A 23134-nucleotide genomic window follows, 5' to 3' on the forward strand; every position below is an offset into this window, starting at 1 on the left:
GAGCCTGAGTGTCTGGGGCAGGCCCTGTGAGATGTTCCCCCAAATTCAGTTTCCCCATCTTACATAGTAAGGATATCAGGACCACCCTATTAAAGGCTCATTACCCAGCCTCCCTTGAAGGTAGCTGTAACCGTGTGGCTACATCTGGCCAATGGGATGTGAGGCAGAATGATCACCACTTCCTGGTCACACAAACAAATGAATGAATGACAGATGCGTGATCCAGTGAAGAAGTAAAGTTGCAGCAGAGGATGAATGCCTTCAGCAAGTATTGCACTGAGCACCTGCTCTGTGTCAGGCTCTTTCTAGGGGCTGAGGATACAGCAGTGAGCAAAACTGTTGAAGTGCCTATTCTCATGGGGCTGAGTGGAATGAGTAGAACACAAAAGATGCAAGTAAACAAGATGGCTTAGGGAGTCTGTACCCAGAGGGGCAGAAGAGACATAAAGCTGGTAGGAGGGAAGTGTGGGGAGGGACTGCTTTAGACAGGGCAGTCAGGGAAGGCTTCTTGGAGGAGGTGACATCTGAGCCAAGGCCTGGATGAAGAGGGCAAGCAAGTCATGGGTTTCTAGAAGGAAGAGGGCCCTGGGGAAGTGAGAGCTAGCTGGGGTGGCTGGAGCCGAGTGATGGAGGGGAGGGCGGGGAATGAGCCAGGGACCACCAGTTCTTCTCTCTCCAGACCCAGGGGAGCTGAGCAGCGGGGAGGCCGAGGAACTGCAGCGGATCAAATGGCATCGGAAGCAGCTTCTGGAGGACATCCAGGTGTGCTCACACTCACGCTCACAAATACACATGCTCTTGTCCGCCCACATGTTCGTGCTGACACACCCTCAAACCACACATACCCACAAGCAAGCAGTCATACATGTTCGCACACCTCCTGACCCAGTGGGCCAAGAGCGGGGCCAGATTCCAGCCCACATGTAGCCTCAGCCCCAGCCCCCGGGAGTGGGGAGAACAGAATTCCCAGGGGAGTCCCCACTCCTGGGTTCAGCTGCTGGGCTCAGAGCGAGCCAGGAGAGCAAGGGAGAGAAAGGGAACCATCAGTTCAGCACCTACTATATGCAGAGCCCCACCTGTATGGCCTCAGTATGGTCTCATCTCCAACCCGGACCTCAGATTCATCTCCCCGAAAATGTAGACCATTTGGTCAAGATAACACCATTACCTGCCCAGCACTTGTCGTTCACCAGTTTCTCAGACATTAGCTCATCTGATTCTCAGCAACCTTCTGAAACAGGCCCTGCTTCTGCTCCTGGAATGTGCCACCATGCTCGGTCCTGCCCCCGGGCCTTTGCACTCACAGTCCCCTCTGCCTGACACTCTCCTAATCCCTCCTCATGGCTCCTTCTTCTCCTGGTTCATTCTCAGCCCAAATGCCTCGCCTCCTAGGGGTCGTCCTGTCCACTCTGGCTGTAGTTGGTGGGACCCCACTTCCCATCCCAACGCATGTACACCTAAGATTCCAGAGAAAGACGAAGGCACAAGATAACTCCCTCAGCAAGTACTTACCATGTGCCAGGCTCTTTCTAGACCATTACTCTGATCATCTTCTGCATGGTCCTTTCATTTGCCCCACGATCCAAAGTCCAGTGGGGTGAGCTCCATGTAAGGAGAGCCTGGGTCTGTTTCCCACCACTATATCCCGAGTCCAATAGTCAGAGCATAGTAGGTACTCAGTTAATACTTACAAGTGAACCTTCATTTTATTTGTGGGGAAGCCACTCAGTGACTTGGCCAAGTTCACATGGACAGGAGCTGACTGGACTCAGAAAGAGGCTCCAGGCCCCATGCTGCTCCTGGGCCCCAGGACAAAGCCCTATTAGGACCACCCCCATCCCAGAGATCTTGAGGGAGGTGAGGGAAGGCAGGGGTGCCTTTGGGGGCTCTTGATGCTGCCACTGAGTTAGGGAGTCTCCTCTGCCACTGGGCACCTCCCGCCAGGTCAAGATGGAAGAAGCTTGGGGGGTGTCAGGGAAAGCAGAGGCTTGGAGTCAGATGCTGGACATGTGCCTTCGCCTCTCTGGGCCTCCGTGTCCTCTTCTGTAAATTTCACTGGAGTTGCAAAGTCCCTGAGAAGAGGTCCTGGGCCGTCTTGTACCCTGTTGACCCATAGCTCCTGGCTCGTAGTGGCCACAGAGCCTAGGGAGCGGGACAGGGTAAATGGATGGAGGGAGGGAAACCAGAGAGGAGCTGGGGCCTGATCACTGGGTGAGAGTGTGTACCTCCTGCCTGGCCAGGCAGTAAGGAGCCATGGATGGAGTTTGAGTGGAAAAAGGGCCGGCACCAAGCTGTGCTTCAGAAAGATGGCAGCTGGGCGGAGGAGGGCTTGCCGAGAAGCTTTGGCTCAAGGGTAGGACACTTTTCAGCTGCAGAGGTGAGAGATGGGAAGACCAGAAATAGAGTGGGGGAAAGGCTAGGGACTGGGGACTCCCTCACGCCACGAGAGGAGCCCCGGGAGAACTAGGGATAAACAGAGGCAAGAAGTTTGACTTGGGATTTTGAGGATGTGAGATATTCGGGAAAGGGATCCACCAGGGGGAGGGTCCCTTAGTGGCAGCTCAGGACAGAGGTTTGGGAATCATGCCTGGAAGTGGGAATGGTTGTGTTTGGGGGCAGGGGGGGTCGTGAAGCCCTTTCTGTCCCAGGCTCCGCCCCCTGACTCTGCCTCCCCACCCTCCCCCCGCCCGCCACCCCACAGAAGCTGAAGGACGAGATCGAAGATGTGTTTGCTCAAATCGACTGCTTCGAGACAGCAGAGGAGAGGTGAGGGGCCCGGCAGGGGACCCTGGGAAGCTGCCACAGTGGCTTCCTGAGGACGTCACATGCCATGAGTGAGAGTGAATGAGCCCGGGCCCTGGTGAAATCAGGGGTCGGACCCCCAGAGGGGAGGCATAGGGGGGTGAAATAGGAACAGGGCGGCCCTGACACTCCATCCCGTGGTCTGGTCTGGTCCTTGCTTCCAGCAACCCCTCTCTTCAGCAGCAACCCCGTTCTCCCACCTCCTCCACCCAAAGTCTCTCCCAACCCACCCTGACCCAGCCCCTGACCAATCGCTGGCCAGGAGCATCCTGGGTTGGGCCAGGGAGAGGGGAATTTCAGCCCCAAGTATGAGGATAAGGAAGCCAGGGGCCTTACAGGGACAGGAGCCTGGCCTGTGGCAAGGCCGAGGCTGGTCCACCTCACTCCACCCGTAAGGTGTCATCACCCCACCCCTTCTATAGGAAGACTGTCCCTGGCTCTGTGACCTGCGGTCGGTCCTCCCCTAACTGAGCCTCAGTTTCCCCACTTATACAATGAGAAGGTTGGTCCCTACATAATCCCCTAGGGCCCCAGGGCACTGACTCCTCCATACAGTGTCCCAGGAGATCCCCACCCTGCCCCTGCCAGCCTTCAGTTCTCTGATGCCTCTGATCTCCACCTTTCTAGCCCGGACACGTGCACGCACTCACGCCCACATACACACGTGCACCGCCCCCGTGTCTCCAGCCCCAAAAATGACAACAACATAACATTTACACGGCACCTAACGCTAGCTATTTTCAATGCTTTAACCTTTCAACAATGCTTGGGGGGCAGGTGGTAGCGTCACCGCATGCTACAGATGAGGAAACTGAGTCCCAGAGAGATGAGTGGGATTTGCACCAGAAGCCTGGCTCCAAAGCCTGTGCTGTTACCCACAACCTCCCTGTTATCTTGCTCCCCCTCTAAGCACGGGGCCCCTCTACATCCCCCCCAGGAGCATCTCTGGCTCCTGAGGCCACAGCTCCAGAGCTGGGCCCATTGGAAATATGGTCTTGTAGCTCAGGAAGGGGCCCAAACCTTGCATTTCTCACGTTCTCCCCGGTGATTCCAGCCCCACTTGGAGGCCCTTAGGGAATACTGGCTCTAGCTGAGAGAAGCGTCCTCGGGGATTGGAGGGGTGTCCTGGGGTCCGGGGGCGTCCAGGCTGATGTCTTCCTGTCTACAGCCGCATGGCCCAGAAAGAGAAGGAGCTGGGCATCGGGCGCAAGAAATTCAACATGGATCCCGTGAAGGTAGGCAGTGCGGGGGCCGAGTCAGGGGGCCGGGAGAGCTGCATGCTGGGGCCCTCCACGATGTCCTCTTGTTCCCCCTCAACTGACACAATTACCCACTTTACAGATGAGGAAACTGAAGCCCCGTCGGGCTCAGCATCTTATCCTGCCCCACGCCTGTTATGGCTGGGGGCTCCGCCACCCCACAGCATAGTAGCTCCGGGGCATGAGGTGGGAGCCAGGAGGATGCGATGGGGTCTGTGATGTCTGTCCCCCGCTCTGTGAGTTGGACTTTGGGCAGTGGGGCCCTTAAACTCTGGGACTCAGTCTCCAGAAGTGTCCTCCAGCCCCTCGGCTGGGGAGCCAGTCCTGAGATGCTGGCGTGGAGCCCTGAGTGCTCAGGGCTCAGCTACGCTCTAACCCCACCCCCACTGGTCACAGAGCACCCCCAGTCCCCACCCCTCGCCCAGCCAGGTGGCCCTGGGCTCCTTTCCTGTAGGAGCCGGGACAGGAGGAAGCCACAAGTTGACACACGGAGGTGGGGTCAGGGAAGCCACGGGGTTCCTGGAAATTTACTGCTCTCGCTTAGAAGGTTGCCTCTTCCCCATCACAGGCCTCCCGTGTCCCAGTGGCACAGCAATCAACCCCTGCCCCCATCCACACGGACCACACAGACCACACACACACACACAAACACACACGCGCGTGCGCGCTAACTCACTTCCTACCTGATCCTGCCTGAGCGCCCCTCAGGGAGGGGCCACTGAGGGATCCCCTGGGCCATCTGCTTGTCACTCAGAGCCCTCCGCAACCTGTCCCCCCTCTCCCAGCAGCCTCTTCTCCAAAAGGAATAGGGACTTGAAGGCATCATCACGGAAAACCAGACACCAACCCCTCAAACTCCTAAAATTAGATGACAGACTTCCATTGCCTGGGTCGTGGGGAGAGATGTCTGAGATATTGTCAAATCAGAAAATCGGGCGAGGCACACTCCCATTTTCACACAGAAGAGGGAGGAAAGGACCACCAGGGAAACTGTCTACCTCCGAGTGGTAGGACTGAGCAATTTCCTCTCCTTTTGACTGAGCAGTTTTTTTCTAATTTTTATACAATGGACATAGATTACTTGTAAGAAAAAATGAAACACTATGTTTAAATAGTATGAATTTTAAGGGGGACAAAAGGAAGGGCTGAATCATTCAATCTTAAAATTATAAATTCATAGAATCATCGAAGCATATCCTCAAGGAGTGTCAGACTGAAGGGCACCCTGGGGAGCACCTGGCATGAACCTGGTTCATGGCAGGAACCCCATCTCTCTTTGCACGTCTCTGCTGATGGGGAACTCACCACCTTACAAAGGCAACTTCTATTAAGGAGGGAACACAACTTCCCAGAACAAGCTGTGCCAATGCTAGAATGCCAGGCCCAGGGCTCTGGCCACAGAGGCTCTCTCCCGCCCTCCTCCCAGGCCAGCTGCTGGGCGGGGCTGCTCACGGGCTCTGTGTACCACCTCCAGGGTATCCAGTATCTCACTGAGCACAAGCTGCTGACCCCTGATGTCCAGGATATCGCCCAGTTCTTGTACAAGGGCGAGGGCCTCAACAAGACGGCCATCGGCACCTACCTGGGGGAGAGGTAAGGAGGGCGGGGCCTCAGGGAGGTAGAGAATGAGGGTGTGCTGGTGTGCACAGGTGTGGGTGAAGGGATTGTGTGTGCAGGTAAGTAAGGGAATGAGTCATGTTAGGAAAGTCATAACTCCTGGGGTTCAGCTGCCTAACGGATCACGTCCCTCCAGACCCTGAACCAAGGGCTGCCTGCCGGCCTTCATTCCTTCCTTCACTCATTTAGAAAACAAGTAGATATTTTTAGTATCTACCGTGTACCAGACAGTGTTCCAAGCCCTGGATGTACACCAGTGAACAAGATACACAAAACTCCTGGTCGGGGGGGCGGGCAGGGGGATTAAATTGGGAGTATGGGATTAACAGATGCACACTACCATATATAATAGATAAACAACGAGGATTTACTGTGTCGTACAGGGAACTATATTCAATATCCTGTAATAAACTATAATGGAAAAGAATTGAAAAAAAGAATACAGATATATACATATATATGTATGACCAAATCACTTTGCTGTGCACCTGAAAATAACACAGTTGTAAATCAACTATACTTCAGTTAAAAAGAAACAAACCACTGGATGTCCAGTGGTTAGGACTCGGCACTTTCACTTCCATGGGCCTGGGTTCAACCCTGGTCAGGGAACTAAGAGCCCACAAGTCACGCGGCACGGCCAAAAACAAGGACAACACAAAATCAAAGAGCTCCTACCCTCAAGGAGGTACATTCTAATGGGGAAGGCAGATCCCAAAATATGTAAAATACGTTAGAAAATTATAAGTTCTTTGGAATACAAATAAAGCAGGGAAGGGAGATGAGAAAGTTCTGGGAACCATGCTTCGAAGGCTGTGGACTTTAAATAGTTGTGGACACAAAGGGTCTCACAGAGAAGGTGAACTTTGACTGAAATTTAAAGGAGGTGAGCAGTGCAGCTCTGGGGGAAGAGCATTTCAGGCAGAGGGAACAGTGTGTGCAAAGGCCCTGGGGCAGAAGCTGCTTAAAGAACAGCAGGCTAGTGAGACCGGAAGAGAGAGAGGAAGAAAGAAAGTAGTAGGTGACAAGGTGGGGATCCCTGAGAGGGTTCTGGGCAGGGGAGTGGTCTGAGGGGACCCTTCTGGCTGCTGGGTGGCAGATAGACTATAGGGGACAGGCGTGGAACTGGGCCAACAAGCCAGGGACCGTTCCCCCAGGCTCCCCAGAGGACACTCTCCTTCTAAGCAAGCAGGGAACCCAGGTGGCAAGAAGGGCAACGCTTTCTGATTTCAGATCTGGGAAGGGGAGGGAAAAGGGGGTGGGCATTTTCTCTTGATTGTACAGTTGTGGACACTGGGGCTTGGGGAGGTCAAGTGGCTTGTGTGGGGTCACCCATGAAGGAAGTGACAGAGGAAGGATTTGACCCAGGGCAGGCCGCTCTGAAACCAGAGCTCCCCTCCTGGGTGAGGACAGTGCTGGTGAGCCGTCGCGGGGTGGGGCGTCTGCTGTGTGTGGGAGGACATGGACGTGCACACGGGGGCGGGGGGGACTGTGATGTGGGCTCAGACAGATGTGAACAGACCAGATGGTGGCTGGATTCAGAAGGAGGACATCTCTCCCCTCCTTGGCCTCCCCCACCTCAACCGCCCCCCCCCCGGAGGTGGGTGTCAGCAAATGCCCGAGTGTGTCCCGCCCTCCCTTCTGCCTCCTCGCCAGGGACCCCATCAACCTGCAGGTCCTCCAGGCCTTCGTAGATTGCCATGAGTTCGCCAACCTCAACCTTGTCCAGGCCCTCAGGTGAGTGGTGCAGGGGGCAGGGGCCTGACCCCCGAGGGTGGCACGGCAGGAAGGGTTGGGGTATCACCACCCACATGGCTAACAGCACAAACAAAGCATCAGGAGAAAGAATGAATAAATGAGGGAACTCCCTGGCGGTCCAGTGGTTAGGACTCAGCGCTTTCATTGCTGAGGGCGCGGGAACTAAAATCCTACAAGCTGCGTGGTGCGGCCCAAAAAAATTTTTTAATAAATAAATAAATAAACTTAATTAATGACATTATCCCCCATATAGAGCTGAGGTTAGATGAGATAATAGGTGTGGACTGCCTGGATCAGTACCTGGCTCGTTACTACTACTACTATTATTACATTACATCATTATTATAATAATATTAAATCATAATCATTATTACTATTATGATGCCATTCCCATCCCACTGCTCTTTGGATTAGTGCTTGTTTTACTTATTTTATTAATGCAGCTTAGTGTGTACTGCATTTATTATTACTTATTATTTTCTAATTAGGATATTATTGTTGCTACTCATTTTTACAACAATGGGAGGCATTACAGTATATGCGTTAGGAGCACAAGCTCTGGAGCCAGACTGCTCAGTTCATATCCTATCTCTGCTACTCACCCCTTGAGAAAGTCACACACACACACACACACACACACACAAAAAAAAAAAAAACCTCTCCGGGGCTTCCCTGGTGGCGCAGTGGTTGAGAGTCCGCCTGCTGATGCAGGGGACACAGGTTCGTGCCCCGGTCCGGGAAGATCCCACATGCTGCGGAGCGGTTGGGCCCGTGAGCCATGGCCGCTGAGCCTGCGTGACCGGAGCCTGTGCTCCGCAATGGGAGAGGCCACAACAGTGAGAGGCACGCGTACCGCAAAGAAAAAAAAAAAAAAAAAACCTCTCCGTGCCTCAGTTTCTTCATCTGTAAAATGTGGATACTAACAGTACCAACCTCATAGGGTGGTGAGGACTAAATGAGAAAATGCTTAGAATTGGTCCACCGTCAGTGCTTAGTAAGTCTTGCTGCTGCAGATGATGCCTGGAAAATCAGCTCCTGAGTGGGGGCATTTGTTCTGGGCTTTGATGGATGATTAGGAGTTTGCTAGGCAGAGAAGGAAGAAGCCACCACCATCTAAGCAATGTGGCCTTCCCTTTAACTCCCATGCTTTTTAAAGGAGAGGGGTAGGTTGGGAGTCTCCAACATTCATTCGTTCATTTATTCACCTGTTCATTCTTTCACTCATTCAGCTAGCCTTTACTGAGCAGTTACTAGCTGTCCCAGCTCACCAGGAGATGTGAGAGGAGCAGGCACTGCCCTTGCCCTTGGGGAACTTAGCTGGAAGCTGTGGAAACCATTTACTTCCCAGCCAAGGGAAGACACTCCCCCAGGGTCCCACAGTCAAATCCCAGGGCCCAGTGGCCAGGCGGGGAGGGGTCTCAGACCCGGGAATCCACAGGGCTAAGGTGGACTGGGCCGCAAATGGTGCTGGGTCTCAGATGGGCAGAGGGGTGTGCCCGCTCATCTCCTGTGTTCTAGAAGAAAAAGCATTTCTTGGATCCCTCCTGCAATCTTGGTGCTCAGAATAACAAATTCCACTGACACCCCCCAACCCCCCATGAACCTAGATGACAGGTGCAGAGTCTCTCATTTACAGGATAAAGAGACTACGCCTGGGAAACACAGAGCAGCTTGTGGGGTGGGGGGATGGGGTACCCCCTAAGCCCCCTCTTAGAGCCTCCCCCACCTCCACTGCCCATGGTTCTGTTCTTCCCCCAGACAATTCCTGTGGAGCTTTCGACTGCCAGGCGAGGCCCAGAAGATCGACCGCATGATGGAGACCTTTGCCACCCGATACTGCCTCTGCAACCCAGGTGTCTTCCAGTCCACAGGTGCCAGTGTGGGAGGGGACCCTGCCAGACACAAATCTGCCATCCGAGGCACCTCGGCCTCTCTACCCCCTCAGGTCTCTCCCAAGCACCCAGACCCTGGGAGCCCAGATCCCCTCATGAACCCTCACTGAGTTCCAACTCTGTGCCAGGCCCTCTGCTGGGTGCTTGTCAGGCAGAGCTGCCTCAGGGCATGATCCTTGGGAGAGAAGGCAGGAAATAATGGCACAGGGTGCTAAGGCATCAGTGCCTCATCTGAGGGCAGGGATGGGGGAACTCAGCATGTCCAGGCTGGCTTCCCAGAGGTCCTGAGGTCTGAATGGGGTTTTGAAGGATGAATAGGAGTTCTCCAGGAGGTCAAGGGGAGAAATGGCCTTTTGGACAGGAGTTCTAGTTTGAGCAAAGGCACAGAAGCATGAAACAGCCTGAGCAGGATGCAGGGCGCAAAGGGGTATAGAAAGATATCAGCAAAGCTCAGTCCCCCACATCCCCCAACATGGTGGGCGAAAAGTCATCATGGCAGGCTTGTCCTGGCCTCTTCTCTGGGTCTGAAGATACCATAGCAATAACCAAGTCCACATATTGAGCACTCCCCACGTGCTAAGTGCTTTACCCATGCAAAGTCATGTAATCCTTACATCCACTCTACAAGGTCATCAGTGTTCTCATCCCTGCAGAACACAGACTCCGAGAAGCAAAGGGAGCTTTTCAGCAGTATATCCATGGGCAAGTCCTACAGAGCATTTGCCTACCTTGTAGTTATGTATAAATTAGGGATTTGCTTGTTCGTTATCTGTCAGCCCCACAAGTCTAAATATCTCACAAGGATGGGGACCATACAGATTTTTTCACCAGTGAATCCCCATTCTGTAGCACTTAGGAGGTACACAATAAATGTTTGTAGGAAGGAAAGAATTTTAAAGCACAAGATTTGAATCACAGTCTCACTACCTAAGTTTGTGACCTTGGACATGTAAACTCACTCTCCCTGTGTCTCAGTTTCCTAATCTGTAAAATGATGGTGGTAACAGTGCCTACCTCATAGTGTTGTCAAGGGCTGTAAAGAGCTTAGCACAGGGCAAGCACCAACATTAGTGCCACTGCTACCAGAGGGAGAATCATCGATGTTCTAGAACATGAAGCTACTTCAAAGTTAAACCTCCTAATATTGCAGATGGGGAAGCTGAGGCTCTGGGAACTCAGGTACTTTCCAAGGTCAACCAGAGAGTTGGGGACACAGCTGGACTTCCCTGGCTCTGGACCCAGGGCTTTAAAACATCGTAGAGCAGCGATCACCTCCTTCCCAAACGCTCAGCCCAGCCTCGCTCCCGAGCACGTGAAAGTCTGAATAATGGAACAGGAGCGCGGCTCCGGGAGCCCCACAGTGCTAATAAGATTACCAAGTGGCACGTGACGAAGCCCTGAACGGTGTTGCCAACAATAAGCATCCTCTGAGTTCCGAGAAGGCAGAGAACAGAGTGGGCAGTAGAGCTGGGAGGGCTCGGGGGGTGGGGGGAGCTGGAGTGGGGGGGGGCTGGGAGGGGGGAGGAGGGCTGGAGCTGGGGGGGAGGGCTCGGGGGGAGGAGGGCTGGGGTGGGGGGAGGGCTGGGGGGGGAGGAGGGCTGGGGTTGGGGGGGAGGACTGGAACTGGGGCCGAAAGAGTGGGAGGGTTTAAGTGGGTAGAAAGGGAAGAGGAGGGAGTGCCTGGCAGAGGCCCCAGCAGGAGCAGAAGTACCAGGGTAGGAAGGCACACAGGGGCTCCGGAACGGACACCTGAAGCTTGTTTGGAGCAGGGAGTCCCATAAGAGTGGGAGGCGTGGCCAGGCCTCAAATGCCAAGCCGGGAGGACAGAGTGGACCTTCAGGACATTGAAACGGCCCATTCTTGGCCCCTAGAAGGGACTGGGGCAGGGGAGGGGGGAGTGGCCAGGGCCAAGACTGTGCCCGCTGTCCCGTCCCCACAGACACCTGCTACGTCCTGTCCTTCTCCATCATCATGCTCAACACCAGCCTCCACAACCCCAACGTCCGGGACAGGCCGCCCTTCGAGCGCTTTGTGTCCATGAACCGTGGCATCAATGATGGCAGTGACCTGCCTGAGGAGCAGCTGCGGGTAAGAGGGGCGTGGCCCCACCTAGCCCCGTCCCCAGGCATCCAGGAGGAGCCTGTCCTTAGGTCCATGGCCCAAGAGGGGCTCCTCTAAGATAGGCCGCTCCAGGAGAGGGCGCTGCTGAGATGGCCCTCCCAGGTTGGTCACTGTCTTGAAAGGGACCATCACAAAAGAGGTGGATCCCGAGAAGGGCTTTCCCAAGTGGGCCCATCTTAAGAAGGAGGTCCAAGACTGAACACCCAGGAGGTCCTCCCAGACCTCAGCCTTTGGGGAACTCTGGGCACCCATCATTCACACCTTCCAGAAAGGGTGCCTCACGCAGCCTACGTCTATTTTTTGGAATCCCAGATTCTTAGACTCTCAGTGGGTCAGGGCTGAAAATCCCCAGACTCTGCTCAAACCCCTCCCTCTTTCAGAGAGGAAGGAACAGGTCTTCCACAGGCTACACATCAGCTCGGGAGTCGAGCAGAACCCAGGCCTCCCATCCCCTCCTCAAACAGTCCCACCCCTGCTACACTGCACCGAGCCCTGTGCCTGGCACGGGGCACCCAGGGATGAGTAAACCCACATTCAGGGTCTGGTGGGAGGATGATACACATGTGAATTATAACCCTGCGTGATTCATGCTGCACTGACCGTAGGATACACAGCTATGGAGACACAGAGGACACTATTATCACTCTCCTGGGAGCAGGGGAAGGGTGCCATCCTGGAAGACTCCACAGAGGAGGTGACTTTTGAACTGGGCCTCGAACGTTGAGTGGGAGTGTGCCCAGAGGAGAAGCAGGGAAAGGACATTCCAGAAAGAGGAACTGGCCAGCATCTGACCTGGTTGGGAAAGGGAGGGGCATCCAGAGTGGCCAGCTAGGTACATACAGACCGTGATGGGCACCGAGGTTGGGCCAGAGAGACCATAGCTTCGAACGACAGCCTCAGGAGTTTGCCTGCTTCCTACGGGCAAAGCGGAGCCAGGAGCTGTTTTAGAAACACAGGAGTGAGATTCAAAGCCTGGCTCTGCAGAAATGAATTGACGATTCATTTCTAGGACCAGAGACGCCCCAGAGCTCAATAGAGCTTCAGTTCCCTCCAGGTCAGAGCATGGCAGGAGGGGAGGAGACGGTGTGAACCCCACCCCGGCAGCTTAGCACCCTGTGTACCTCCGACAGCAGAAGTCTGGTCGGTGGGGGGAGAGCCTGAGTCTGGAGCGATTCTGGTGCCCCTCGGTGTTTGAGAACAGCCTCGCCCTTAGCCCACCCTCCTCCTTGGTCCCCAGACAGTTTATCCTGGTGGGCAGGGGGCACGATGTAAAATGAGGGCTTGAAAGTAGGTTAGAGCTCAGGTCAAGTACCATCTCCCCGTTTGCCCGCTGGGTGACCTTAAATAATGACTCACCCTCTTGGAGCCACCATTTCCTCAACCAGGAGAACAGGGATGACGATGCCTGCGTCACAGAGCTGCTGTGAGTAGTAATTTTTAAGACTGTAAAGGGCATAGCCCACGCCAGGTACATAGCACAAGCTCTAAAGTGTAGCTTAGGTCGCCATTAAGAGTGATTAATAATCATTTAAAACCCCCAGCCCTTAGTAAAATGCCTAAAACATGAAAAGCATTTGAAAACTGGGAACGCATCTCATCGCGGTACTTGGGGCCGGAAGCTGGGCGCACCTTGTCCAGCAGGTAATGAGTTAAGGACACGCCAGCACCAGTCCTGTGGGATCTCCCAGGTGCCACTTTATTGCTTCAGCCCCCAAAGAGCCTCCTTCCCTCCAGAGGTATTTTTCCCAATTCAAGCCTTTTGTTAGTAACAATGCACTGCATTTGTATAGAGCTTGTAACTTTCTTCTCATAGGGCTTTCCGGTCTATTATCTCAATTTAGCTTCAAGCTCTTCCTGGGAGGTCTGGGAAGGGTTTATTATCCTCCTTGGCAGCCGAGAGGGGCAGGCACTGAGCAGGGAAAAGAACAGAGCGTTGGAGTCACAGCCACATCCAAGTCCTGGCTCCCCCATTTTCAAGTTGTGTGACTTTAGGTAAGTGGCTTGACCTCTCTGAGCTCCCGGTTTATAGGATTAGTGTAGGTAAGCTTATAGGATTAGTAAGGTACTTAGCACAGCACCTATGTCGTTGGACTGGCTAGTTAATCCAGAAGCTTCCCAGGACACAAAGTGAACCACACTGGCCTGGTCCTTGCTCTTCAAAGCCTTGCTCTTCAAGGCTTTCACAGGAAGCTGCTCAGGACCGGGGGTCCTCTTGCTTTCTCTTGGGGTCTCATCTTCCCCATGTGTAGAGCAAGGACTCGGCTTTAAGCACCTGCAGGTATTGAGTTTGCAGCTTTGCAAAAGGATTCTCCAGGACACATAACATTTTTAAGTGACCTGATTTATGAAATTAAATTGACACAGATACATCACCTAAAGAGAGGTCACCCCGTGACCATGAGGGTGCGCAGCTGGGAAAGGCTTCAAAGAGGTGCATGATGGGAGCTGGGGCTCAGGCATGTTGAGCGGGTCTTGCCCTGGCCACCCTGATGGGGACGGGGCGAGTGCCTAAGAAACTCAGCCCAAAGGTACAGGGTGTAGACTCAGAAGATGGGAGATCAAATCCCAGCTCTGCCCTTATGGTTGTGTGCCCTTGCGTGTGAGCCTCAGTTTCTCCATCTGCAAAGTGGGCTGATGACACTGACCTCACATTGTTCTCCTGAGAAGCAGACAAAGCACTTCAAGCACCTGGCACCACTCACCTTGACAGGGTTGCCCAGAGAGGGAGCCAGGGTGGAGATGGGGAAGAAGCAGAGAGGATAGAAGGAGGGCTTGTCCACTCTCCAGTGCCACAGGTGGAGAAACCGAGGTCCGGGCAAGAGAACAGTCTCCCAGTTCAGGGCATCTTCTGCTGCAGGCGAGGCTGGACCTCCTGGGTTCCTGTCCAAGCGTCTCCATCAGAACTGACCATATACTGGGCCCATTAAGCCATCTCGACAACCTTAGGCAGCAGGTACCATCCCCAGTTTACAGCGAAGGAAACTGAGCTCCAACAGAGGTAGCTGGCCAAGGGTCTCAGTCTGTGAGGAGTCCAGATTCAAACCCACGTCTGTCTGACTCCAAAGCCCTTCCCTCTGCAGAGACCAGAAAGCAAGATTAGGGGATGGAGACCTTGGTCGTGTTTCCCAGCTTCCAGTTTCTTCCTGGCTGGAGGAATCTCAGCTCATATCATGGAAAAGATGGGGGATTGATGGTTGGCTTCAGGCTCGGCTAGATCCAGCTGCTCAGTGAGGTCAGAAGAGCACAGTCTGGTCTCTCCATCTCTGAGCAACCTCCTCTTCCGAGTTGGCTTCCCTCTTAAATAGCCTGTCCCCAAGTTGCAGCAAAGATGGCCTGGGCAGCTCCAGGCTTCCATCTTGCTTTATACTAGAGTCCCAGAATTAAGGCTTAGTGAATTAAGGCTTATTGACTGGCGTGGGTCACAGGTCCCTCTCTGAACCCGTCGCTGTGACCAGTAGGATGAAATGTTCTCATTAGCCAGATGGGAGTCATTCACAGTCTCCTGGAGCCTGGGGGCGTGGCAGGTGGGCAGCGAGTGTCAACCCCCCCACCCACCCAGCAACCTGGACAGAAAGTCTAGGCGCAAGGATGTTATATTACAGGGGGTGGGGGCGGGGGCAGCCTGGGGTTTACAAGGTACAGGAAATGTGGGTGAACTGAGCTGTTTCCCTTGTGGGGGCAGAATGTGTAGGCTGTAGGGTGCCAGCCAAAGCTGCCATGGGGCTTCCTGTGGGTGTCATGAAGGATGAGGTCCTCCCTGTCCCCCTGCTCACCTCCTTGGGCCTTCAGAATATTTGTGCTGCCAGCTTTGCTGACAAGGCCTTGCTGCCACAGACCTTGTTCAACCGGCCACCGCCACTTGGGGAATCCCAGGGCCAGGCTGGGCCAGGGCAGGATGGGTAAAGCGGGGCTTCCCAGCTGCTTTAGGGATGCAGGGGTTCCACACAGAGAAAGTGGTCCCTGCTCTTCCCCACTCACCCCACCACAGCCAGCAGAGCCCACTCCATCAAACCCAGGAAGACCTGCTTCCAGCCGGCACTCTCCTCCCCCCATCTCTTACCCCTCCGCCACCCCTAAGCTCCTGGATCAGAAAAGCCCTTTAAAAACCAGAAAACACCATTTCTAAAACTTTGGGGAATCGAACAGTACTTGGGAAATTTTTCATTTAAAATTTCGAGGAAACCATCTGAACAGCAGCACAGACAACTGCAACAGAAGGAAATGATGTCATTATCTCAAGGATAGAGACCCAGCATTGTGTCTGGTTTTAGTCAGCAGAATTAGACAATTTCGAATGTGTTTTCCAAACACTCGGGAAATCTGGGCAGGTTGTCTATGGAACGCAGTGCCCCACGGCAGGGGGTTCAAAACACACAGGGGTGATCTGTTGCCAACATCCATCTCTCTCCCACAGGGAGGTCTTAGCCCTGGCTTGCATACTTCGAGTGACAAGGAACTCATTACCCTACAAGGTTGCTCCTTCCATATTTCAGCAGCTCCAACTTCTAGAAAGTTCTCCATAGAGAACTAAAATCTGCTTTCTGAGAAATTCCTACCCCCCAGAACAGGTCTCTGGCCTCTGCCTAGGACAGGGGGCTTTAAGAGCCTAGGTCAGCATCCCACCTTGAGTCACAACATGGGCAGCCAATCTCCAACTCCCTAGCAGGTCCTCTGTGTCCCCCAACCCATGATACACCTGGAAGTCTAGCGACTGCACCTAAAAGAAGAGGAGACCCCTTCCCCCTTAGATGTTGTCCAAAGAGGCACTGAATCCGGCTGCTGTGCCCCAGAGAGTGTGTGTGTGTGTGTGTGTGTGTGTGTGTGTGTGCGTGTGTGTGTGTGCACGTGCACGCACGCACACGCACGCACACTGGTGAACATGTGTGTGCGTGTACACATCCCAGCCAAGCACTCTCAGACATGGGGGTGATGGACCCTGACTCACTCATCTGACCCTTGAGAGCGGTGCTGGGTGGTCAGGGTGCAGGTGGGGGCTTCTCCTCATCATCATCTTCCCCTCGACTTGGGGGCAGGGAGGGGCTCTGACCCCAGTGTAGTCCATTTACTCTCCCTAGAACACTGGGGGTCAGCATTGTCCATTTTTCAGAGGTAAACAGAGCAGCTCAGAGAGGTTGAGGGGTGTGCCTGGGGTCACACAGTCATCAAGGAACCGAGCTGGGATTTCAGCCCAGGTGGCCTGACACTGAGCAGGTGCTCTTCCACGCGCGTTCTCCTGCCACTGGCTGGGATTCCAGCGGGAAGGTGGGAGATGGGAACCATCAGCTGCTAGGTCAACAAACAGTCACTACCCTGCTTTAGGCCAGGCCCTGGGGGAGGCTCTGGGGTTATGACACCCAGGCCTTTCCTGGAGGAGCTCCCCATCTACCTGGGGAAGTCAACCTCAGCAAGCACACTGACAGCAAAACAACTGGCCGCTGCGGGGACCGTGGGTGACGCAGCCAGCACGGTCTCTCTGCGGGGCTCACCCCACCCGCTCCATTCTACAATAGCACAGGGGGAGGCATGACATGGGGTTGGGCACAGGGGAGCACCACTGGGCCTGGGGGGACCGGGGAGGGTTTCCCCAAGAAAGCCAAGGACCAAGGAGGAGCTAACAGGAGGGGAAAGAGTTTGCCCAGAGGGCCAGTGACCTGCCCGAGGTCACACAGGCGGAACCCAGGCCCTGGACTGGGATGAATGTCACAGCGGGTCTTTCCCTCCCTTCTCTGGAGGCAGAACCTCTTCGACAGCATCAAGAGTGAGCCCTTCTCCATCCCCGAGGACGATGGCAACGACCTCACTCACACCTTCTTCAACCCGGACCGCGAGGGCTGGCTGCTCAAGCTAGGTGAGAACGTGCTCGTGCACGCGGGGGACGTGCACCGACGTGCCTGCACACTCACGCAACGGGTGAGAACGTGCTCATGCACGCGGGGGACGTGCACCGACGTACCTGCACACTCACGCCACGCGGCTGCCACACACATGCACCTGACATGCAGCCTCGGGGGTGCGGTCAGGTCAGCCCCAGGTCTCCTGACCCTGGAGCAGCAGTCTGCCCGTGCCATCCGTCCATCTGTCTGTCCTGGGGATAAGGGGACAGTGCAGGAGGGGGACGATAAGCAGGAAGTGGAGACGGGAAGCTGACTGATTCATAGATAAACGGTTCAACCGCAGGTCCTTCCTGAAGCGATTCTGAGTTAGCCCAGACCCAGTGAGGTTAGGGCATCTGCCCGGGGCCACACAGCCAGCCAGTGGCGGCTTTTGGTGGGCAGAGGGTTGGGTGTCCTTGAAAGACAGAGGGAGGGAGTGTGACAGGATGTGGCTCGGGGAGCCTCCCCTCAATGGGACTAGGGGACATGGAGGGCCTCGGGCCTGCAGAGGGGAGCTGTGGTGGGTGCCACAGCTGCAGCGGCTCCGTATGCTCCTGCCACCCCCACGCACTCCTGGGCGCCGCCCCAGCAGGGGCAGCCCAGCCAGGCACAGTGGTCCTCCAGGGCAGGGGAGGACAGATGCCTCGTGTTGGAGCAGGGGTCCTGGCCCGGGGTGCCCATCCAAGCCCTCCATCTCTCCAGACCCACCTCCCAGTTTACCCCCCTGCAGACTGCAGCCTCCTTCCTTGCCCAGCTGACTGTCCTCAGTCCCGGGGAAGCTCTAAGTCACAGATCCCAGCTCCTCCACCCATCCTCAGCCTGAGTTTCCACAGCTGCAAAATGTCCCATCCCTGGGACAGTTAAATGTGTGGGAAGCCAAGCACTTGGGCTCTGGGGCTGGGACACTGGGGCTCGAATCCCAGCTCTGCAGCCAAACCTCGAGCAGATGACTCAGCCTCTCTGCACCTCGGTCTCCTCATCTGTAAAATGGGGTTAATAATGGTCCCCTCCTCATAGGTGGTTATACGGATTAGTAAGTGAAAGTTTTTTGAAATCTCTAGAACATTGCCTGGCAGATGAAAGATGAAAGGCTTAGCATAGTGCCAAGCAGGGAGTGGGCCAAGGCATGAACGGAGGGGTGAGGGCAGCAGGAAAGTGCAGGAAATGACCAGCCTGCCCCAGGGCCTGATCATGGAGGAGCCTGGGTCAGGCAACTCAGGGGCCGTGCGGGGGTGATAGAGCCACTCAGGTTTTGAGTAAGGAAGGGATAGATAAGGGAGAAGGTGTGGCAGGCAAGGGACTGGGGGCTTGCTGCTCAGGTCGGGGCCCAGAGGAGAGCGTCTGAGGCCCTGCTGTTCCGTGGAGGGAAGTGCTGGTGGCCCAGGGCAGAGGAGGGCTGACTGACTCCACCACTGGCTTTCGCAGGCGGCCGCGTGAAGACGTGGAAACGACGCTGGTTCATCCTGACGGACAGCTGCCTCTACTACTTTGAGTTCACCACTGTGAGCCTTACCCTGCCCTGCCCCTCCCCCCAAACCCTTTCCAGACTCCCACTAAGTGGTCCATTGACAGAGCTTGGGGCCCCTTGAGATCTTTCGGACCTCCTCCATACCCATTTTACAGATGGGGAAAATTGAGCTACAAAGAAGGGAAGGGGCTGGGCCAAGGTGCAAGGCAGAGCCGGGGCTTAAAGTCAGGCCTCCTGACTCCCAGCCGGGGCTCTTTCCGTGCTGCTCCCCTGCCCTCTCCAGGGCTGCACAGAGTCGGGGGAGATGGGCACACTCCTCTCCGGGTCTAGGGAGCCCCCAAGGTCACTCCCTGCCCTTGGCTTTGAAGCTCCATTTGCAGATCCTGACCTTGTCTCCCGTTCCCCTGCAGGACAAGGAGCCCCGGGGAATCATACCCCTTGAGAACCTCTCAGTGCAGAAGGTGGATGACCCCAAGAAGCCAGTAGGTATCGGTATGGAGGCCCGAGGCCAGAGCGGCTGCGGGAATTTCCAGAACAGGGTGGGAGGAGAGGGGGTGCCCATCACACCTTCCGGGTGGCTCAGGGTTGCCTCAGTCTCCCTCCTGGGGCCGTGGATCCTGGGGGCAGGTCAATGGCATCAAGAGGGCCCGGCCTCGCTGACTCTCAGAGCCTGACACTGGCTCGGGGACGTTCAGTAAGTCTCCACTCATTTCTGAGCCTCAGTTTCCCCATCTGTCAAATGGGGATTTGAAGAAGAATCATGGATTTAGGCCGAGCCAGGCACGTAATAAGTTCTCAGCACGAGGAGCTGCAGCTTCTGCCCCTTTGCCTCTCACAGGAAGGCCCAGGGGTCGGGTCTGTCCTGTCGCTCATCCAAGCGCTGGTCTTGCCCAAGCGTCTAGGCCTCTCTGAGCCTCCCGGAGAGCCCAGTGTAGCAGCCCTTTCCTCCCACCCCTGTCCTGCCTTCACCTGGCCACTTCCCCGCAGTTCTGCCTGGAGCTCTACAACCCCAGCTGCCGAGGCCAGAAGATAAAGGCCTGCAAGACGGACGGCGACGGCAAGGTGGTAGAGGGCAAGCACGAGTCCTACCGCATCTCAGCCTCCAGCGCCGAGGAGCGGGACCAGTGGATCAAAGCCATTCGGTAATGGGTGGGCGGACTGGTGGGGAGGTGTCTCCTGTCACCTTCCAGAAGCGCCTACTTCTCTTGGAGCCCTGTTTCCTTGTCTGGAAAGAGGGCTAACTCTAGAATCTCCCTCCTGTTTCTGGCATGCAAATCCCTTCCACACATATTCTGTGAGCAGCCCCTCTGGGCCGGCACAGCGCCAGGTCCAGGACACAGGGGAGAGAGGCGCCGCCTTCGTAGGGATGGCGGAGGATCACGGGAGAGGTTGCATGTAAAGCTCTTTACCCAGCGCCTGTTAGCCTCAGGACCCATAGTGGCCCTGGAAAGACCTGATGGAGGGGGAGAGGAGGCCTTTCTAGGTGGAACAAGCAGTGCAGGCAAAAACAAGGGGGCACGGCAGGCCAAAGCCACGCTCACCTCCATTTTACACATGAGGACTGAGGCCCAGAGAGGGGAGGGACTCGCCCAGGGCCACACAGCCAGTGAGGCGCAGAGCCGTGACCAGCAAGCAGTTCTGCTGGTTCCACCTGGGCTCTTGTCACCTCCTTCTGAGAGTCTGTTGGGAGCCTGGGGAGGGGTCCAAAGACATTTGGGCGCAGAATTCCCAAGGCTCTCAGGCCTCAGCCTCACCCCCTCCGGCCCCGCCCGTGGGACTCTGGGTTAGGCCAGCGAAGCTGGACACACCCTGGCTTGGTCCTTGCTGGGGTCATCTGGCTTTTCCCCTGAGGCAGGGCAGGCCGACCCCTCCCTGGGATATGAGACTCTTTAAGTCAGCCTGCCCAGCCCTGAAATCTTTTCACCTACTCTCACTCCAGAGCCAGCATCACCCGTGTCCCCTTCTATGACCTGGTCTCTGCTCGGAAGAAGAAGATTGCCAACAAGCAGTGAGCTTCCTGGGAGGTGGTGCCCGGCTTCCTGGGAACCCCGTGACCTGTGGTACCTGGAGACCTACCTCCCACCCCAGGGTACCCTTTCCTGGCCCGCAGACATCCTCCCTCAACCCCCTTCACTTCAAGCTGACAGCAGAGGGGAGGAAGGGCTCAAGAAAGAGGCTGGGTGGGAACCACCGAGGGCTCGAAGCCCGCCCATGAGGCCGCTGGCCCTGGACACCCAGGAAAGGCCCTGCCCCAGCCCCAAGTCCACCGCAGTAAGGGGTGAGGAAAGCAGCCCAGAGCCCGGCACCCCGCCCTCTCTCTGGGGCTCAGTTTCCTCTCCTGTCAGACGTCTCCTTGCCCTCTGAAATGCTGTCAGCCCTCGGAGCAGGAGGGACCTGCATGCTTCCTACCCTCCGCCATGGTGATGCCCCCTCCTTCTGCTCAGGGGGTTTCTCTGCCGGCCCCTCCCCCATCCTCATCTGGGGCTTGGCCTTCCCTGCCCTGTACACACGTACACATCTCAGACCCACCGACAAGACCTCTGGGAGACCCGAGAGCACCGGACTAGAAGCCCTGATGCCACGGTCTCAGTCCCAGCTCTGTCTCCAACTTGCTGTGTGCCCTCGTCCAAGTCACCCTCCTTCTCTGGTTCCTGGAAAAGTACGGCGTTTGGAGAGAAATGTCTTGACCATTCTGGCTCTGTGCACCGCCCCCACTGCAACCTCCAACCTGCCAGCAATGGCCCTAGGTAGGTCCCAGCAGGGAGTGAGCTGGCCACCTCCCTCCTCTGAGACTGCTTCCTCTCGGTAGAAGGACAGGATTGGACTGGGTCTCCCAAGGAGCTTCTGTCTGGACATGTCTGCACCAGAGCTGGAGGGGGCTCTGGACTGAAGGCTGCCGGGAGGCAGAGAGCAGAGTGGGCTCCATCCTCAAGGATGTCCATCTTAGAGAAGGGGCGGGTGGGACTCCTCAAGAAAATGGCAGACAGCATCCCAGACAGAGGTACTCAGGCGGAACTGGCAGTACGATCAAGAAGCCAAGTAGAGAGCTTTGTAAGCTGTGGTTACCAAGGGGGTTACCTGTGGTTACCTGGAGGCAGCGGCCATGCCAGTGAGTGACACAGAAGCTTGTAGCAGAGTCTCAGCTACAGCTTCCCTGCTGGACCACTGCCCAGGGCTCCCGTAGTGGTGAGCAGGGTCCCAGCATCCTGAGGTCCTCTAGGGTAGCAGCATCAAGAGTGGAACTGACTTCCCAGCCCACAGGCAGGCAGCTCTCCAGGGAGATTCCAGCCTGGAGGAGGATTCCACGAACAGGTTTCTTCTCAGTAGCACTTCTCACCCCATCGCACAGGCCCTGGGGGTGTCCCTGGAGGGAAGTTCCCTGGCAGGAAAGCAGGATATGGAGTTACCTCTGCCCCACTCCCAGCCTGCGTGGGCAAGCTGGAGCAAGGTGGATTCCCCCCGGGGAAGGGAGGCAACCTCTCCTCCCCTCCACCTCCCACACCCTCCAGGGTGTCAGGATAGAGTAGCTGCCTTGCAGTGGTGAGACCCCTATCTCTGGAGGTGTGCAAGAACCTGGTAATGGTATTGCACTGACGAGGATCTGGTTGGGCATCTGCAAGAAGAAGCCTTACAGGACATTTGAGGTCTTCCACAGACTCCATGTCAGCCTGGGAGCTGAGCGCCACCTCTGCTGCCTCATTTGGCCCCTGAAGGGGCAGCCAGGCGTCATGGGCTCTGAGATTCTCTCCTGCCACTGGTTATACACTGGCTGGGTGACCTTAGTCCACTTCCTTCCCCTCTCTGGTCCTCAGCTTCCCCCCACCCCCGCATCATTGAGCGGGTGGAATGGGGGATTTTCTGGGCATGAGTGACTGTTCTGGGAATCACTCAGAATAGAGAGTAAAGGTCATGATTCAACTCGTGAGGGGCTCTGTCCTGTCTGTGACTACATCTCCCATCCTTGAGTCCACCTGCCCCTTCACCATCCCTTTCCCAGCCAGAGTGCAGGAGGGCCAGACAGGGAAGAGTGGACACTCCAAGGACCCTGGACCCTCATCCTCTGGGCACTGGGGCTGCCACACTGGGCAGATCTCCAGGGGCTGGATTTGTGTCAGGGGTCCCTCAGAGCATGGGCAGGAGTGCACTGGTTCTGCCAAGACCGGGGGAAAGCAAAAGAACTTTCCAATAGGCTGTGCTATCTAAAGAGAGAAGGAATGCTGCTCAGGAGATAGGTAATAAGCTCCCTGTCTGCAGAAGGATGCAAGTACAGATTGGCTCCAATGATCACTTGGGGTGTTACGGGGGGACTTGAATTTGGTCATCTTCATTTATTTGTACTTTCCA

The 23134-nt window shown here is 55.7% G+C and overlaps 1 protein-coding gene across 2 annotated transcripts; it reads left to right on the forward strand.

Annotated features, from left to right (window-relative positions):
- The first annotated feature begins 693 nt into the window (after positions 1-693).
- Positions 694-21056, forward strand: CYTH4 (cytohesin 4). Of its 2 annotated transcripts, XM_082849767.1 has the most exons (12): positions 694-762; positions 2702-2766; positions 3971-4037; positions 5536-5654; positions 7335-7415; positions 9195-9307; positions 11268-11416; positions 17186-17297; positions 18748-18824; positions 19201-19272; positions 19778-19932; positions 20730-21056. In XM_082849767.1, the coding sequence occupies exons 3-12, from the start codon at positions 3975-3977 to the stop codon at positions 20800-20802; spliced, it is 1014 nt and encodes a 337-aa protein (XP_082705893.1). In that variant the 5' UTR covers positions 694-762; positions 2702-2766; positions 3971-3974; the 3' UTR covers positions 20803-21056. The 2 variants fall into 2 exon arrangements, with proteins under 2 accessions (XP_082705893.1, XP_082705892.1); XM_082849766.1 differs by lacking the exon at positions 3971-4037 and having other exon boundaries at positions 712-762.
- The last annotated feature ends 2078 nt before the right edge of the window (positions 21057-23134 follow it).

Source organism: Leucopleurus acutus, assembly GCF_964270905.1.
Source record: "Leucopleurus acutus genome assembly, chromosome: 11".
NCBI lineage: Eukaryota > Metazoa > Chordata > Mammalia > Artiodactyla > Delphinidae > Leucopleurus > Leucopleurus acutus.

What these genes read in the sequence shown, in the direction of transcription:
- CYTH4 (XM_082849766.1), top strand. Translation starts at nt 729, where the DNA reads ATGGCATCGGAAGCAGCTTCTGGAGGACATCCAG. An exon ending in AGGTGTCTTCCAGTCCACAG is followed by an intron (nt 9,308 to 11,267) that starts GTGCCAGTGTGG and finishes CCGTCCCCACAG; the next exon opens with ACACCTGCTACGTCCTGTCC. An exon ending in TGGATGACCCCAAGAAGCCA is followed by an intron (nt 19,273 to 19,777) that starts GTAGGTATCGGT and finishes ACTTCCCCGCAG; the next exon opens with TTCTGCCTGGAGCTCTACAA.